The sequence below is a fragment of the Leptodactylus fuscus genome, chromosome 7 (genome assembly GCF_031893055.1).
Source record: "Leptodactylus fuscus isolate aLepFus1 chromosome 7, aLepFus1.hap2, whole genome shotgun sequence".
NCBI lineage: Eukaryota > Metazoa > Chordata > Amphibia > Anura > Leptodactylidae > Leptodactylus > Leptodactylus fuscus.
In genome coordinates, this window is record NC_134271.1 from 155,120,544 (window position 1) to 155,139,635 (window position 19,092).

At 52.9% G+C, this 19,092-nt stretch overlaps 1 protein-coding gene across 1 annotated transcript; it reads left to right on the plus strand.

Annotated features, from left to right (window-relative positions):
* The first annotated feature begins 3,589 nt into the window (after positions 1-3,589).
* On the plus strand, positions 3,590-15,866 carry ADAR (adenosine deaminase RNA specific). The gene is made up of 15 exons (XM_075283323.1): positions 3,590-3,669; positions 4,307-5,595; positions 5,714-5,894; positions 5,971-6,101; positions 6,180-6,315; positions 7,197-7,411; positions 7,539-7,692; positions 12,441-12,612; positions 12,686-12,779; positions 12,854-12,973; positions 13,074-13,207; positions 13,293-13,475; positions 13,858-13,970; positions 14,047-14,171; positions 14,255-15,866. The coding sequence occupies exons 2-15, from the start codon at positions 4,964-4,966 to the stop codon at positions 14,493-14,495; spliced, it is 2,631 nt and encodes an 876-aa protein (XP_075139424.1). The 5' UTR covers positions 3,590-3,669; positions 4,307-4,963; the 3' UTR covers positions 14,496-15,866.
* The last annotated feature ends 3,226 nt before the right edge of the window (positions 15,867-19,092 follow it).

Below are 19,092 nucleotides of genomic sequence, written 5' to 3' on the forward strand. Positions count from 1 at the left end.
GAATGTATTCCCCTGTCCTACAGTCGGCCTCTCCTCTCCTGACATGGCTGATAACAGATAGTAATAGATTGTATTCCCCTTTCCTACAGTCGGCCTCTCCTGTCATGGCTGATAACAGATAGTAATAAATTGTATTCACCTGTCCTACAGTCGGCCTCTCCTGACATGGCTGATAACAGATAGTAATAGATTGTATTCTCCTGTCCTACAGTCGGCCACTCCCCTCCTGACATGGCTGATAACAGATAGTAATAGATTGTATTCCCCTGTCCTACAGTCGGCCTCTCCTGACATGGCTGATAACAGATAGTAATAGATTGTATTCCCCTTTCCTACAGTCGGCCTCTCCTCTCCTGACATGGCTGATAACAGATAGTAATAGATTGTATTCCCCTGTCCTACAGTCGGCCTCTCCTGACATGGCTGATAACAGATAGTAATAGATTGTATTCCCCTGTCCTACAGTCGGCCTCTCCTGACATGGCTGATAACAGATAGTAATAGATTGTATTCCCCTGTCCTACAGTCGGCCTCTCCTGACATGGCTGATAACAGATAGTAATAGATTGTATTCCCCTGTCCTACAGTCGGCCTCTCTTCTCCTGACATGGCTGATAACACATAGTAATAGATTGTATTCCCCTGTCCTACAGTCGGCCTCTCCTCTCCTGACATGACTGATAACAGATAGTAATAGATTGTATTCCCCTGTCCTACAGTCGGCCTCTCCTCTCCTGACATGGCTGATAACAGATAGTAATAGATTGTATTCTCCTGTCCTCCAGTCGGCCTCTCCTCTCCTGACATGGCTGATAACAGATAGTAATAGATTGTATTCTCCTGTCCTACAGTCGGCCTCTCCTGTCATGGCTGATAACAGATACTAATAGATTGTATTCTCCTGTCCTCCAGTCGGCCTCTCCTCTCCTTACATGGCTGATAACAGATAGTAATAGATTGTATTCCCCTGTCCTACAGTCGGCCTATCCTGTCATGGCTGATAACAGATAGTAATAGATTGTATTCTCCTGTCCTACAGTCGGCCTCTCCTCTCCTGACATGGCTGATAACAGATAGTAATAGAATGTATTCCCCTGTCCTACAGTCGGCCTCTCCTCTCCTGACATGGCTGATAACAGATAGTAATAGATTGTATTCCCCTTTCCTACAGTCGGCCTCTCCTGTCATGGCTGATAACAGATAGTAATAAATTGTATTCACCTGTCCTACAGTCGGCCTCTCCTGACATGGCTGATAACAGATAGTAATAGATTGTATTCTCCTGTCCTACAGTCGGCCACTCCCCTCCTGACATGGCTGATAACAGATAGTAATAGATTGTATTCCCCTGTCCTACAGTCGGCCTCTCCTGACATGGCTGATAACAGATAGTAATAGATTGTATTCCCCTTTCCTACAGTCGGCCTCTCCTCTCCTGACATGGCTGATAACAGATAGTAATAGATTGTATTCCCCTGTCCTACAGTCGGCCTCTCCTGACATGGCTGATAACAGATAGTAATAGATTGTATTCCCCTGTCCTACAGTCGGCCTCTCCTGACATGGCTGATAACAGATAGTAATAGATTGTATTCCCCTGTCCTACAGTCGGCCTCTCCCCTCCTGGCTGATAACAGATAGTAATAGATTGTATTCCCCTGTCCTACAGTCGGCCTCTCTTCTCCTGACATGGCTGATAACACATAGTAATAGATTGTATTCCCCTGTCCTACAGTCGGCCTCTCCTCTCCTGACATGACTGATAACAGATAGTAATAGATTGTATTCCCCTGTCCTACAGTCGGCCTCTCCTCTCCTGACATGGCTGATAACAGATAGTAATAGATTGTATTCTCCTGTCCTCCAGTCGGCCTCTCCTCTCCTGACATGGCTGATAACAGATAGTAATAGATTGTATTCTCCTGTCCTACAGTCGGCCTCTCCTGTCATGGCTGATAACAGATACTAATAGATTGTATTCTCCTGTCCTCCAGTCGGCCTCTCCTCTCCTGACATGGCTGATAACAGATAGTAATAGATTGTATTCCCCTGTCCTACAGTCGTTCTATCCTGTCATGGCTGATAACAGATAGTAATAGATTGTATTCTCCTGTCCTACAGTCGGCCTCTCCTCTCCTGACATGGCTGATAACAGATAGTAATAGAATGTATTCCCCTGTCCTACAGTCGGCCTCTCCTCTCCTGACATGGCTGATAACAGATAGTAATAGATTGTATTCCCCTTTCCTACAGTCGGCCTCTCCTGTCATGGCTGATAACAGATAGTAATAAATTGTATTCACCTGTCCTACAGTCGGCCTCTCCTGACATGGCTGATAACAGATAGTAATAGATTGTATTCTCCTGTCCTACAGTCGGCCACTCCCCTCCTGACATGGCTGATAACAGATAGTAATAGATTGTATTCCCCTGTCCTACAGTCGGCCTCTCCTGACATGGCTGATAACAGATAGTAATAGATTGTATTCCCCTTTCCTACAGTCGGCCTCTCCTCTCCTGACATGGCTGATAACAGATAGTAATAGATTGTATTCCCCTGTCCTACAGTCGGCCTCTCCCCTCCTGACACGGCTGATAACAGATAGTAATAGATTGTATTCTCCTGTCCTACAGTCGGCCTCTCCTGACATGGCTGATAACAGACAGTAATAGATTGTATTCCCCTGTCCTACAGTCGGCCTCTCCTCTCCTGACATGGCTGATAACAGATAGTAATAGATTGTATTCCCCTGTCCTACAGTCGGCCTCTCTCCTCCTGACATGACTGATAACAGATAGTAATAGATTGTATTCTCCTGTCCTACAGTCGGCCTATCCTGTCATGGCTGATAACAGATAGTAATAGATTGTATTCTCCTGTCCTACAGTCGGCCTCTCCTCTCCTGACATGGCTGATAACAGATAGTAATACATGGTATTCCCCTGTCCTACAGTCGGCCTCTCCTCTCCTGACATGGCTGATAACAGATAGTAATAGATTGTATTTCCCTGTCCTACAGTCGGCCTCTCCTGACATGGCTGATAACAGATAGTAATAGATTGTATTCCCCTGTCCTACAGTCTGCCTCTCCTGACATGGCTGATAACAGATAGTAATACATGGTATTCCCCTGTCCTACAGTCGGCCTCTCCTGACATGGCTGATAACAGATAGTAATAGATTGTATTCCCCTGTCCTACAGTCGGCCTCTCCTGACATGGCTGATATCAGATAGTAATAGATTGTATTCTCCTGTCCTACAGTCGGCCTCTCCTCTCCTGACATGGCTGATAACAGATAGTAATAGATTGTATTCCCCTGTCCTACAGTCGGCCTCTCCTCTCCTGACATGGCTGACACCAGAGAGCAGTATCCTTGGGCTGCCCCTGCCCTCCTGCCTCAGGATCCCTGTGTACAGATCACATTACTCCCGCTGCCTCTTCATTCATGTGTCTGTAGTCTGTAGCTCCTCCCATGCCCTCCTCTGATTGGTTACATTCCTGATGTCTGTATGATGATGGGGTGGGGTTAGCAGAGAAAGGAAACTGAAACTTTTCTTCCTTGTCCCCGGGCCGCTCTCCAGCTCTTCCTCTCCCCTCCCGTCTCCTCTCCTTGTCCCCCCTATGCCGGCAGCTCTGGCCTCGCAGTCTCTCCCCCGCAGGAGCCAGGTAAGTGTCTGTACACACTGGGCTCGCTCTTCCTGCAGTCTTACACACACGGCCATTGTTGTCAGGTGTAGGGATTGTGTTACACACGGGATGAATCCTGCTGACACATTGGGGGTTACATTCTACCCCCCTCAGGTCATGTGATCAGATTGGCTAGTTACCTGGGGGCTGCGACTACCTGTGAACATTGGGGGGGAAGAAGACAGATCCAGTGGGAGAAGGGGGCGGTGTTGGGTCTGATCACATGACCTAGGTCACAACCAATTCCTCTCTAGAGACCCCGTAACAAGATGCACGACTGTGGCGGCCATGTTGTTGGTTATTTTAGGGGACTGGCTGATAACAGGGAGCATTCGCTTCTACCTCTATGACTACAGCCCCCAGCGTGCGCAGACAGGCAGACAGGGTGTATGCTGGGACTTGTAGTGCTGAGGGTCATCCCTTTAAGTTTAAAGCAAATTGCATCTGAGGCCCCGCCTCCTTAGATACCAGTCACATGACAGTCTGTTCCCCCCCAGCTGCACACATGCCATGGTCCAGTATGTGGCGCTCACGTGTGTTCCTGCTGGGAGTTGTAGTTGCGTTGCGTCAGGTTGTGGTGTGAGCTGCGTCTGACTGTGTCTTCTCCTCTCGGCAGGGCCATTCACCTGTTGTATGAGTGGAGATCCACCCGCTCCTCATCGCTCCTCCCGCCCGCCGGCAATGAACGCCAGGTCCTACAGAGGGCGCCACTCTAACCCGCCGCCCGCTAGCCGTAACCCTAACCCTTTCTCTTTCGTTAACCCTTTCCTCTCACAGGAGCAGCAGAACCTCCTCCGAGAACAACGAGCCTTTCTCCTCGGCGGTCAGTCGGACTTCCCCCCGTTTCACCATCCCTCCTGGACTTCTTACCGCCACCCCCCGAGGCACTACAACCCTCAGAAGCCCCCGCCGCCCGCTCCCACGACACGTCCACCCCCCTCTCCCCGCCCACCCTACTAAGGGTCCAGCCGACCAAGGCGCCCATCATCTGACCAAGCAGTTCCAGCGTCTGGTCGTGTCCCAGAATCCTCTAGAGGGCGCTCTGCTGCAGCGTTTCTCAGCCCTCCGTGAAGGCGACTTCCTGACCGCCATCGGTTTATCGCGGGCTTTACGGGTAGAGAAAAAAATTGTCAACCGCCATCTTTACAGCCTCGAGGGCAGCCGCTTACTGTGCAGAGAAGACGGCAAGCCCCCCAGGTGGAGGCTGGCAAAGAGCGGTAGTGCGCCCCCCGACGACAAGCAGGAAGAGGAGTCAGCCCTGTCACAAGAAGCCATGACGGAGACCAAGGAGAAGCTGTGCGAGTACCTGTACGAGACCCCGGGCTCCACCCCCGCCAGCATCCGCAAAGGCCTCGGCCTGACCAAGATCAACGAGATCAACCAGCTCCTGAGCACCCTGGAGAAGCAGGGCGAGGTGTGCCGGCAGGGCAACTCCACCAAGTGGTCGCTGACCGACAAGAAGCGCGAGAGGATGTTCCTCAAGAAGAGAGCGGCTGAGATCCACGAGAACGAGCAGGCCCCCGGCACCGAGGACGACGTGACTAACTCCGAGAATGGCCAGCAGAGGGCAGCGCCGGTCGTCTCCAGCGTAACGCCAGAAGTGAAAGAGGACGCCGACATGACCAGCGAGGAGCCGCCTGCCAAGCGTATGAAGGACACGCCGGTGGACTACGAGAACGGCCGCTGGGCCCTGGACGATGTCGCTGAACGGGACGAGAGCGGCCTAGATGTGCAGTCCACCGCCGGGCAGAACTACGAGCCCGCCAAGGAATGCTCCCGGCTGGACAAGCTGCTGGCCTGCCAGGCCAAGAACCCGGTCAGCGGCCTGCTGGAGTTCACACACTTCTTCTCTCTTCAGTGCGACTTTGTGCTCCTGGACCAGAGCGGGCCGTCACATGACCCCAGGCAAGTGGCCCGTAGTCTATAGGGGGGCCCAATAGGGTTGTTATAGGCTAGCATCACCCTAGGAGGGGGGTCGAAACAGAGTGCAGAGATTTATTATTGCGCCCTCTATCTGTCTCAGGTTTAAGATCCAAGCAGTGATCGATGGCCGCCGCTTCCCCGAGGCCGAGGCCAGCAGCAAAAAGACGGCGAAGAAGGAGGCGGCCGCCCTGGCCCTGCGTATCCTACTGCGTGAGGAACAAGGAGGGACTCAGGACGAGGTGCTGGCAGAGCACACCGCCGTAGAGACCCCCGAAGATGTGGTAAGGACCCCGCTGAGCTATAGTGACTGGAGCCCTCTAGTGGTGCGCGTGTGTAATGCCTGATCTCTCCCTGCAGAAGAGCGCCCCCGCTGCGCCTCTGATTGGAGGGAAGAATCCCATCAGCATCCTGATGGAGCACAGCCAGAAATCCGGGAACATGTGTGAATTCCAGCTGGTGTGTCAGGAAGGTCCCCCGCACGACCCCAAGTGAGTGTCAGGGCTACACAGGGGGCGCTATCGCACCGGGTAGGGGGGCTAGCCTGTAATGTAATGTCGTCTTCACAGGTTCACATACGCTGTCAAAATGGGCAGCCAGACCTTTCCCGCCGTGGTGGCCAACAGCAAGAAGATGGCGAAACAGATGGCCGCCGAGGCCGCCGTCAAAATTCTGCTGGGAGACAACCTGCTACAGCCTGAGAAGGTGAGGGGAGGGGCTTCATGTATGTCATAGTGGAGAGGGGAGGGGCTTCATGTATGTCATACTGTAGTGGGGAGGTGAGGGGCTTCATGTATGTCATAGTGTAGTGGAGAGGGGAGGGGCTTCATGTATGTCATACTGTAGTGGAGAGGGGAGGGGCTTCATGTATTTCCTAGAGGGGAGGGGCTTCATGTATTTCCTAGTGGAGAGGGGAGGGGCTTCATGTATTTCCTAGTGGAGAGGGGAGGGGCTTCATGTATTTCCTAGTGGAGAGGGGAGGGGCTTCATGTATGTCATACTGTAGTGGGGAGGTGAGGGGCTTCATGTATGTCATACTGTAGTGGAGAGGGGAGGGGCTTCATGTATTTCCTAGAGGGGAGGGGCTTCATGTATTTCCTAGTGGAGAGGGGAGGGGCTTCATGTATTTCCTAGTGGGGAGGGGAGGGGCTTCATATATGTCAGTGGAGAGGGGAGGGGCTTCATATATGTCTTAGTGGAGAGTGGAGGGGCTTCATGTATGTCATATTGTATGTATGAGGGGAGGGGCTTCATGTATGCCATAGTGTAGTGGGGAGGGGCTTCATGTATGTCTTAGTGGAGAGAGGAGGGGCTTCATGTATGTCATAGTGGAGAGGGGAGGGGCTTCATGTATGTCATAGTGGAGAGGGGAGGGGCTTCATGTATGTCATAGTGGAGAGGGGAGGGGCTTCATGTATGTCCATGTATGTCATAGTGGGGAGGGGCTTCATGTATGTCATACTGTAGTGGAGGGGGGGGTTCATGTATGTTATAGTCTATGGATGAGAGGGTAATTCATATATTCCAGTGTGTGTGGGGGGAGGGGAGGGTTCTTCTAGGGTCACTAATGTCGTCTCCCCCCTCAGCCGGAGCCGGTGTCTGAGGTCATGACCATGGATTTCCCCCCGATCCCGGACCTGTCCGTGGAGGATCTAAAGATGGCCCAGAAGTCGGGGGTTGGAGACTTCATCAAATATCTGAACGCCAACCCTGTCAGTGGTCTCCTGGAGTATTCTCGCGCCAAGGGCTTTGCTGCAGAATTTAAGATGGTCAGCCAGACCGGCCCGCCACATGATCCCAAGTAAGACCCCCACTCTATTATATACCTGGAGATCACCCAGCTTTCCCAGATACATTTTGGGCATAGCAGTACAACCTTTAGTTGGTTCTCCGATTCCGCTCACTTTCATCTTTTTCTTTCTCTACAGATTTGTGTTCCAAGCCAAAGTCGGGGGTCGGTGGTTCCCCCCTGTCACTGCGTCCAATAAGAAACAAGCCAAGGCCGAGGCGGCCGATGCAGCTCTGAGGGTCCTGATCGGGGAGGCAGAGAAAGCGATCCGGGAGGGAGACAGCATGACGGAGGTGAGGAGGGTGGGGGAGGGGCGACCTGATACCGGGACATTCAATAGTCTCCACATCACTGGAACTGTAAGCGATCGCCCCGCAGAACATGATCCGCCAAGACGGCAGCTGTGATACCTGGCACAGGATAATGGGGTCACCGCAGCGGCGACCTGCCTCCAGAGGGGGTGCTCACATGACCACAGGTGTGGTACGGCTCATGGCAGGAGAGGCAGCGGCCCCGTAATAGGCATCATTGCGTCCTGGACTGTGGCCAAAGGCTGGAAACCTGAGGGTTTGTTACAATGTGTCAGTGCAAGCAAGCAACGTGGATTACTGACTGTATCTCACCATACTTAAGAAACCGTCCCTCGCCCCGTCCTCTCCTGCCAACTATCGTCCCATCTCACTGCTCCCGTACGCCTCAAAACTGCTTGAGCAACACGTCCACTCCGAACTCTCCTCCTACCTCTCGTCCAACCTGCTCTGTGACAGACTCCAGTCAGGCTTCAGACCCCGGCACTCCACTGACACTGCCCTAACAAAAGTCACTAACGACCTGCTAACCGCCAAAGCCAAGCTCCATTACTCTGTCCTCCTCCTCCTTGTCCTCTCCTCTGTCCTCCTCCTCCTTGACCTCTCCTCTGTCCTCCTCCTCCTCCTTGTCCTCTCCTCTGTCCTCCTCCTCCTTGACCTCTCCTCTGTCCTCCTCCTCCTTGTCCTCTCCTCCATCCTCCTCCTCCTTGTCTTCTCCTCTGTCCTCCTCCTCCTCCTTGACCTCTCCTCTGTCCTCCTCCTCCTTGTCCTCTCCTCCATCCTCCTCCTCCTTGTCCTCTCCTCCATCCTCCTCCTCCTTGTCCTCTCCTCCGTCCTCCTCCTCCTTGTCCTCTCCTCTGTCCTCCTCCTCCTTGTCCTCTCCTCCGTCCTCCTCCTCCTCCTTGTCCTCTCCTCTGTCCTCCTCCTCCTCCTTGTCCTCTCCTCTGTCCTCCTCCTCCTCCTTGTCCTCTCCTCTGTCCTCCTCCTCCTCCTTGTCCTCTCCTCTGTCCTCCTCCTCCTCCTTGTCCTCTCCTCTGTCCTCCTCCTCCTCCTTGTCCTCTCCTCTGTCCTCCTCCTCCTCCTTGTCCTCTCCTCTGTCCTCCTCCTCCTCCTTGTCCTCTCCTCTGTCCTCCTTGTCCTCTCCTCTGTCCTCCTCCTCCTTGTCCTCTCCTCCATCCTCCTCCTCCTTGTCCTCTCCTCTGTCCTCCTCCTCCTCCTTGTCCTCTCCTCTGTCCTCCTCCTCCTCCTTGTCCTCTCCTCTGTCCTCCTCCTCCTCCTTATCCTCTCCTCCGTCCTCCTCCTCCTCCTTGTCCTCTCCTCTGTCCTCCTCCTCCTCCTTGTCCTCTCCTCTGTCCTCCTCCTCCTCCTTGTCCTCTGTCCTCCTCCTCCTCCTTGTCCTCTCCTCCGTCCTCCTCCTCCTCCTTGACCTCTCCTCCGTCCTCCTCCTCCTTGTCCTCTCCTCCATCCTCCTCCTCCTTGTCCTCTCCTCCATCCTCCTCCTCCTTGTCCTCTCCTCCATCCTCCTCCTCCTTGACCTCTTCCCGTCCTCCTCGTCCTCTCCTCTGTCCTCCTCCTCCTTGACCTCTCCTCTGTCCTCCTCCTCCTTGACCTCTCCTCTGTCCTCCTCCTCCTTGACCTCTCCTCTGTCCTCCTCCTCCTTGTCCTCTCCTCTGTCCTCCTCCTCCTTGTCCTCTCCTCCGTCCTCCTCCTCCTTGACCTCTCCTCCTCCTTGTCCTCTCCTCTGTCCTCCTCCTCCTTGACCTCTCCTCTGTCCTCCTCCTCCTTGACCTCTCCTCTATCCTCCTCCTCCTTGACCTCTCCTCTGTCCTCCTCCTCCTCCTTGACCTCTCCTCTGTCCTCCTCCTCCTTGTCCTCTCCTCCATCCTCCTCCTCCTTGACCTCTCCTCCTCCTTGTCCTCTCCTCTGTCCTCCTCCTCCTTGACCTCTCCTCTGTCCTCCTCCTCCTTGACCTCTCCTCTATCCTCCTCCTCCTTGACCTCTCCTCTGTCCTCCTCCTCCTCCTTGACCTCTCCTCTGTCCTCCTCCTCCTCCTTGACCTCTCCTCTGTCCTCCTCCTCCTTGTCCTCTCCTCTGTCCTCCTCCTCCTTGTCCTCTCCTCCGTCCTCCTCCTCCTTGTCCTCCTCCTCCTTGTCCTCTCCTCTGTCCTCCTCCTCCTTGACCTCTCCTCTGTCCTCCTCCTCCTTGTCCTCTCCTCCGTCCTCCTCCTCCTTGTCCTCCTCCTCCTTGTCCTCTTCTCTGTCCTCCTCCTCCTTGACCTCTCCTCCGTCCTCCTCCTCCTTGTCCTCCTCCTCCTCCTTGTCCTCTCCTCTGTCCTCCTCCTCCTTGACCTCTCCTCTGTCCTCCTCCTCCTTGACCTCTCCTCTGTCCTCCTCCTCCTTGTCCTCTCCTCCGTCCTCCTCCTCCTTGTCCTCCTCCTCCTCCTTGACCTCTCCTCTGCCTTTGACACAGTTGACCACTCCCTCCTGTTAGAAATTCTCTCATCCCTTGGCATCTCAGACCTGGCCCATTCCTGGATCTCCTCATATCTCACCGACCGCACATTTAGCATCTCCCACTCGCACACCACCTCCTCACCTCGCCCTCTCTCTGTAGGTGTCCCCCAAGGCTCCGTCCTAGGACCCCTCCTGTTCTCCATCTACACCCTTGGCCTGGGCCAACTCATAGAATCTCATGGTTTCCAGTACCACTGCTATGCCGATGACACCCAAATCTACATCTCTGGACCTGACATTACCTCCCTGCTGGCCAGAATTCCAGACTGTCTAGCGGCCATAGCCTCCTTCCTCTCCTCCCGCTTTCTCAAACTCAACATGGAGAAAACAGAGTTCATCATCTTCTGGCTACCTATAGCCCAGCGAATTGAGTTCAAGCTACTAACGCTAACATACAAAGCCATCCACAACCTGTCCCCTCCATATATCTCTGACCTCACCTGTCCCCTCCATATATCTCTGACCTCACCTGTCCCCTCCATATATCTCTGACCTCACCTGTCCCCTCCATATATCTCTGACCTCACCTGTCCCCTCCATATATCTCTGACCTCACCTGTCCCCTCCATATATCTCTGACCTCATCCACATCCTGTCCCCTCCATATATCTCTGACCTCACCTGTCCCCTCCATATATCTCTGACCTCACCTGTCCCCTCCATATATCTCTGACCTCATCCACATCCTGTCCCCTCCATATATCTCTGACCTCACCTGTCCCCTCCATATATCTCTGACCTCATCCACATCCTGTCCCCTCCATATATCTCTGACCTCATCCACACCTGTCCCCTCCATATATCTCTGACCTCACCTGTCCCCTCCATATATCTCTGACCTCACCTGTCCCCTCCATATATCTCTGACCTCACCTGTCCCCTCCATATATCTCTGACCTCATCCACACCTGTCCCCTCCATATATCTCTGACCTCATCCTCACCTGTCCTCTCCATATATCTCTGACCTCATCCTCACCTGTCCCCTCCATATATCTCTGACCTCATCCTCACCTGTCTCCTCCATATATCTCTGACCTCACCTGTCCCCTCCATATATCTCTGACCTCATCCTCACCTGTCACCTCCATATATCTCTGACCTCACCTGTCCCCTCCATATATCTCTGACCTCATCCTCACCTGTCACCTCCATATATCTCTGACCTCACCTGTCCCCTCCATATATCTCTGACCTCATCCCCACCTGGCCCCTCCATATATCTCTGACCTCATCCTCACCTGTCCCCTCCATATATCTCTGACCTCATCCACACCTGTCCCCTCCATATATCTCTGACCTCATCCTCCCCTGTCCCCTCCATATATCTCTGACCTCATCCCCACCTGTCCCCTCCATATATCTCTGACCTCATCCTCCCCTGTCCCCTCCATATATCGCTGACCTCATCCACAACCTGTCCCCTCCATATATCTCCAACCTCATCCTCACCTGTCACCTCCATATATCTCTGACCTCACCTGTCCCCTCCATATATCTCTGACCTCATCCTCACCTGTACCCTCCATATATCTCTGACCTCACCTGTCCCCTCCATATATCTCTGACCTCATCCTCACCTGTCCCCTCCATATATCTCTGACCTCACCTGTCCCCTCCATATATCTCTGACCTCACCTGTCCCCTCCATATATCTCTGACCTCATCCTCACCTGTCCCCTCCATATATCTCTGACCTCATCCCCACCTGTCCCCTCCATATATCTCTGACCTCACCTGTCCCCTCCATATATCTCTGACCTCACCTGTCCCCTCCATATATCTCTGACCTCACCTGTCCCCTCCATATATCTCTGACCTCACCTGTCCCCTCCATATATCTCTGACCTCACCTGTCCCCTCCATATATCTCTGACCTCATCCTCACCTGTCCCCTCCATATATCTCTGACCTCACCTGTCCCCTCCATATATCTCTGACCTCACCTGTTCCCCTCCATGTATCTCTGACCTCATCTCCCGCTACCTGCCCACACGTAACCTCAGATCCTCCAACGACCTCCTACTCCGCTCTTCTCTCATCCGCTCCTCACACATCTGCTTCAATACTTCCTGATCCATTGTAACAAACCCCCAGCTCTGAGGATTGCTCGGTCAGGATGACGTTTCCGACTACAGATCCTGATGCTGTCCTACATGATGGTGGGGCTTGTAGTTTTCTGATCCCGGTAGTGACCTCTTACTGCTCTTCCTGTCGGCAGCTCCCGGTCAGCGGCAGCACCTTCCACGACCAGATCGCCATGCTCAGCCATCACAAGTTCAACAGCCTGACGGCCCGCATCCAGAACAGCCTCCTGGGGAGGAAGATCCTGGCGGCCATCATCATGAGGCGCCACAGCGAGGACCTGGGCGTGGTCGTTAGTATAGGCACTGGTGAGTGTCGCCCTCTGTGGGCGGGGGTGGGTACTGTCCGCCACAGGCGACTCTGACTGCTTTCTTTCTCCAGGTAACCGGTGTGTGAAGGGCGAGGAGCTGAGCCTGCGCGGGGAGACGGTCAACGACTGCCACGCTGAGATCATCGCCCGCAGGGGCTTCATCAGGTCAGTCGTCCTGCTGGGACTTGTAGTTCAGGTCGGAGATATTTCGGTGTCCTCCTAATGGTTTCTGTCCGCAGGTTCTTGTATGATCAGCTAATGAAGTACAACGCGGACTCCCCGGAGGACAGTATATTCGAGGAGTCTGAGGGCGTTATGCTGAGGATTCGCCCGGGGGTCACCTTCCACCTCTACATCAGGTCAGTGGTTTCGGCTCGGGCGTATATGGCGGACTGTGCTCTATCTACTACTCCCTGTTATCAGCCGTTTCGGTGCACTTACAGCTCTGTCTCCCTGCAGTACCGCTCCCTGCGGAGACGGGGCGCTCTTTGACAAGTCTTGCAGCGACCAACCATGCGCAGAGGGCGACAAGCAGCATTATCCGCTCTTCGAGAACCCCAAACAAGGAAAGCTGCGAACCAAAGTGGAGAACGGTGCGTATGTCCTGGGCCGCAGGCGGCGCCCTCTGTCTGTCTGATTTATAGTGCGGTCATGTGACCTGTGCCCTTGTATCCGCAGGCGAGGGCACCATCCCCGTGGAGTCCAGCGACATTGTCCCTACCTGGGATGGTATACAACATGGCGAGCGGCTCCGCACCATGTCCTGCAGTGATAAGATCCTTCGCTGGAATGTGCTGGGCCTCCAGGGCGCCGTCCTGTCTCATTTTATTGAGCCAGTGTACCTCAGCTCCGTCACCCTCGGTATGTACCCCGAAATGTAGCAGAGCTGGACTTGTGCATACAACGCGGTCACATGATATTACACACTTGGCTCTGCTACATCTTCCTAATGTGGAGTAGTGCGAGGTTCTGAGCTGCAATTGTATCGCATCTTCTGCTCTACACCCATCCAGAGCTGCAATCTCAATTCAGCTGTTGTACTGATTCCGAGAATGGGGCTTCAGTTCTCCTGTCCTGATGGTGCGGAGGGCCGCGCATGCACCCTGCGGAGATGGCGACGTACAGCACATGACCGAATGCAGGGTGCATGCTCGGCTTCCTACTTCCTCAGGATCGGTCACCCCCTATGATCTTGGTACGCCCCGCTGACGTTCTCCTCCATTTTCCGATTTCTCCGTTTTAGGCTACCTGTTCAGCAAAGGTCACCTGACCCGGGCGATCTGCTGCCGGATGGCGAGGGACGGGGACACCTTCCAGAAGCAGTTACCGGATCTCTTTGTGGTCAATCACCCCGAGGTATGAGGGATACTCGCCCGCTTCTCGCCCGCCCCGCACCCTCCCACACCTTCACTAACCCGATATACTTTTGCAGGTCGGACGGGTCAGCGTGTACGACTCTCATCGGCAAACCGGGAAGACCAAGGAGTCGAGCGTGAACTGGTGCCTAGCTGACGACGAGGTGGAGGTCCTGGATGGAACGAAGGGCAAAGTCGAAGGGTCAGTGACGTCCCGATACCTGGAGAACGCGAGCGGGTGTTTTTGAGGTTCCCTTTCTCACGCGCTGTTTTTTGGTGTCGCAGGTGCCGGCTGGAAGTCTCCCGCGTGTCCAAGCTCCACATGTTCGTCTTGTTCCAGAACCTTTGCGTCCTGCGCGGCCGCCAGGAGTTCCTGCAGTACACGTCTTACAGCGACATCAAAGCCGCGGCCACCCCCTACCAGCGGGCCAAAGGACAGTTCTTTAAAGCCCTGCGGGAGATGGGATACGGCAACTGGATCAGCAAACCGCAGGAGGAGAAGAGCTTCAACCTGGCCACAAATTAACGACGTACAATTATTTTATTTTTTTTATTTTTCAGGCGCTGTTTTTTGTTTTTGTAACGGAATGTCACTAGGTCTGCACTGACGGGTTGGGGGAGGTGACCCCAGCACCAGTCTGCCAGACCCCTCCTGAAACCTATCCGCACCCCGCGCCGCCGCTGCCGCCCTCTACCCCTCCTCCATCGTTTTTATTTGTAGTGTTGTCGTCTGCAGGATTAATTTCCCATTGTAACCCCTTCCTTCCTTCCTGGTGTATCTGCTTATTCCAGCGCCCCCTGCAGGGGAGTCCTCCCAGCAGCTCCGCAGACCGTTGATGTCACCCACTTACTGCCGCGCCTGTTGCTAGGTGACGGCTCCAATTATTTATTTTACCGTCGTAATTAACTTTCCCCGCGATAAAGATATTTTTAGTTTTGACAAAAATGAGTGGGAGGAGCCAAAACCTCCTGCGGCACGAGGGGGGGGGGGCAAAATAGGAAGGGTTAACCCAACCTGAACCAGCTCTTACCCCGCCATCCCCTTCCCAGTTGAAAATGTTGCAGCGCGTGCCTTAAAGTGTCCCTGCCGCCATATTGGTGCTGCATCTCCAATCAGCAGCCCTAAGTATGGAGTCAGGCCTTGTTGTGGCGGCCGCCTGTACATTGTCTCCTCCTCGTCCCGCTGGTCTTCTGCAAGGAGGCTCATGGTGACCTAGGAGTTGTCCCCTTCTCCTCATCCCGCTGGGCTGCTGTGAGGATGCTCATGGTGGCCTGTGCATTGTCCCCTCCTCCTCCTCTTCCTGCTGGTCTTCTGCAAGGAGGCTCGTGGTCTCTGCATTGTCCTCCTCCTCATCCTGCTGGCCTTCTGCAAGGATGGTCATGGTGGTGGCCTGTGCATTGTCCCCCTCCTCCTCCTCCTCATCCTGCTGGTCTTCTGCAAGGATGGTCATGGTGGTGGCCTGTGCATTGTCCCCCCTCCTCCTCCTCATCCTGCTGGTCTTCTGCGAGGAGGCTCATGTTGACCTGTGCATTGTCCCCTTCTCCTCATCCCGCTGGTGTTCTGCGAGGAGGCTCACGGCGGGCGGCAGCGTTGGCGCGGGTGCGGTTTTCTTTTAGTGTTTGCTATCAGACTATTTTTTATATAGTTAGTTTTTTTTTTGCATTCTGAGGTTGTGCGGTTTCGTAGAGTCTTTGGTTTCCAGTGCATGTCTGACTGCTGCCGCTTCCTGTAAATGCAGACGTTCTCTGTTAGATTCGTAGTCAGACATCGGCCGCCGTAACATTCGCCAGTTTGGTTTTTTTTCCCTATTTTTTTTTTTTAATTTTCTTTTTTTAGAAACATTCCACAAACCAATTTAAAAAAAAAAATTAATAATAATAAAAAAAAATAATAAAATTTTTTTTCCCAAACTGGATTGTGTCCTCCCAGGTGTCCGGATCTTTTTCTATCTCCCGTGTACAAAGCTCCGCCCTTCACCGCTGCTTTGCGTGTTCTTCCCGTGTCGTAGACATTGGAGTTGCATGATTCTCGAGTTTTTTTATTTTTTCCTTCTTATTTTTACTTGTTCCTGTAGGTCAGTTTTTTTTTTCTTTTCTTCTTTTTCCTTCTTTTGAGGCTCTTGATGATGCGACCAGACTGACTGGACAGTGAATCGCCGCGGCGGGAGAACGCCAAACCTGCGCTGTGTCCGATCTTTGTAAGATGTACCTGGTCTTGAAAACAATGGAGATATATATTGATATAAATTAAAGTGACACAATAAAGAATGTTAAATCCGGTCCCGTCGTTTGGTTCTTGTCCTGGTGGGTGGGGCTGGTCATGTGGGTGGGCGGAGCTTTCATGTAAAAAATTTGGCTAATTCATTGTAATACCGCGATGCTCCACAAGGTGGTGCCTGAGAACGGATATCTGTTAGGTTGGTATCTACCCACACGCATCGGAATCTCCTGCTGTCTCCTTGGCGGCACAAACATCTGATAAACTTGTGACGTTACGGTACAATGGTATGGACGTATACACGTAAAATGTAACCGGCGTTAAGAATATGGCGGCGATCGTATTAAATGGGGCCCCTATGAGGTTCGATTTGTTTGGCAATATATAACCCCCCCCCCCCCCCCCCCCCACAGGTGTATGACTGGAAAAGCAAAAATTCTTGTGATTTTATAGATTATGTAACATGAGGCAAAACAGGCTTCCGAATATTGATGAGAGATCCTGTTTGTTCGAGTTTTGGGGTCTGGTGCTCTGGACCCCACAGATCAGCTGTTTGGGGAGCACTGTGGCCTCCTCACTGAAGCACAGCGCCATCCATTGTATAGTAGAAGTGTTTGGTATTGCAGCTCAACTCCATTCACTCGTGTGGTGTCTCCTGACCTATTGAGGTTTATCCTTTATAGTGAGGAGTCCTGGTATTGGAGGTCTATCCTCTATAGTGAGGAGTCCTGAAATGGTGGTCTATCCTCTATAGTGATGGGTCCTGGAATGGAGGTCTATCCTCTATAGTGAGGAGTCCTGGAATGGAGGTCTATCCTCTATAGTGAGGAGTCCTGGTATTGGAGGTCTATCCTCTATAGTGAGGAGTCCTGAAATGGTGGTCTATCCTCTATAGTGATGGGTCCTGGAATGGAGGTCTATCCTCTATAGTGAGGAGTCCTGGAATGGAGGTCTATCCTCTATAGTGAGGAGTCCTGGAATGGGGGTCTATCCTCTATAGTGAGGAGTCCTGGAATGGAGGTCTATCCTCTATAGTGAGGAGTCCTGGAATGGAGGTCTATCCTCTATAGTGAGGAGTCCTGGAATGGTGGTCTATCCTCTATAGTGATGGGTCCTGGAATGGAGGTCTATCTTCTACAGTGAGGATTCCTGTAATGGAGGTCTATCCTCTATAGTGAGGTGTCCTGGAATGGAGGTCTATCCTCTACAGTGAGGTGTCCTGGAATGGAGGTCTATCCTCTACAGTGAGGAGTCCTGGAATGGAGGTCTATCCTCTACAGTGATGTGTCCTGGAATGGAGGTCTATCCTCTATAGTGATGTGTCCTGGAATGGAGGTCTATCCTCTATAGTGATGAGTCCTGGAATGGAGGTCTATCCTCTATAGTGAGGAGTCCTGGAATGGAGGTCTATCCTCTATAGTGAGGAGTCCTGGAATGGAGGTCTATCCTCTATAGTGATGAGTCCTGGAATGGAGGTCTATCCTCTATAGTGAGGAGTCCTGGAATGGAGGTCTATCCTCTATAGTGAGGAGTCCTGGAATGGAGGTCTATCCTCTATAGTGATGTGTCCTGGTATTGGAGGTCTATCCTCTATAGTGAGGAGTCCTGGAATGGAGGTCTATCCTCTGTAGCGAGGAGTCCTGGAATGGAGGTCTATCCTCTGTAGCGAGGAGTCCTGGAATGGAGGTCTATCCTCTATAGTGAGGAGTCCTGGAATGGAGGTCTATCCTCTGTAGCGAGGAGTCCCCTGGTATTGGAGGTCTATCCTCTGTAGCGAGGAGTCCTGGAATGGAGGTCTATCCTCTGTAGCGAGGAGTCCCCTGGTATTGGAGGTCTATCCTCTATGGTGAGGAGTCCTGGAATGGAGGTCTATCCTCTGTAGCGAGGAGTCCCCTGGAATGGAGGTCTATCCTCTATAGTGATGGGTCCTGGAATGGAGGTCTATCCTCTATAGTGAGGAGTCCTGGAATGGAGGTCTATCCTCTATAGTGAGGAGTCCTGGAATGGAGGTCTATTCTCTATAGCAAGGAGTCCTGGAATGGAGGTCTATCCTCTATAGTGATGTGTCCTGGAATGGAGGTCTATCCTCTATAGTGATGTGTCCTGGAATGGAGGTCTATCCTCTATAGTGATGGGTCCTGGAATGGAGGTCTATCCTCTATAGTGAGGAGTCCTGGTATTGGAGGTCTATCCTCTATAGTGAGGAGTCCTGGAATGGAGTTCTATCCTCTATAGTGATGGGTCCTGGAATGGAGGTCTATCCTCCATAGTGATGTGTCCTGGAATGGAGGTCTATCCTCTGTAGCGAGGAGTCCTGGAATGGAGGTCTATCCTCTATGGTGAGGAGTCCCACGTTGTCTCAAACTCAGCGATAGCCGGAGATTGGTCAGGAGACCACGTGGGCAACAGCATGAAGGTACCTTCACAAAGGGCCATCACACCGGACTTACTCCTGAATTGTTCTCATCCCTTCATTGTCTCAGAATCCTTTACAACAGGGCTCCGGATTGTGCCCCTGTGAGCAGCTGCATAGCCTAAACCTGCACCCGTGTCTTGCAGCCTCTGGTCATTGAGGACTGTACTTTTGGGTAGTGTACTCCTAGGTGAGAGATCCTCCGTCCTCTATAGTGATGGAGCCAGGATGTGTTTGGGATCTGATGGTCAGGTTGGAGTTTGGAGGACTCAGACTGAGCGCCTCAGTCCTGCCTGTACTGTGGGGTGACACAATGCCCCCTGCTGGTGTGATGATGTGGGGGCCATCACCTAGGACATCCGGTCACCCCAAGGAGTGACTGATAGGAGGACACTAACCAGTGACATTTGACCTCAGTGGTGACCGCCGATTTCCCCGTGCCCCACCCCCTTGTACAACAAACCACAGCCGTGAGACGTTTGATACAAACAG

Excerpts from the sequence above, each read along its gene's own strand:
- ADAR (XM_075283323.1), top strand. The coding sequence starts at position 4,964 with ATGACGGAGACCAAGGAGAAGCTGTGCGAGTACCTGTACGAGACCCCG. Across the intron at positions 5,596-5,713 it reads GGGCCGTCACATGACCCCAG|GTTTAAGATCCAAGCAGTGA; the intron begins GCAAGTGGCCCG and ends TATCTGTCTCAG. Across the intron at positions 13,971-14,046 it reads TTGTGGTCAATCACCCCGAG|GTCGGACGGGTCAGCGTGTA; the intron begins GTATGAGGGATA and ends ATACTTTTGCAG.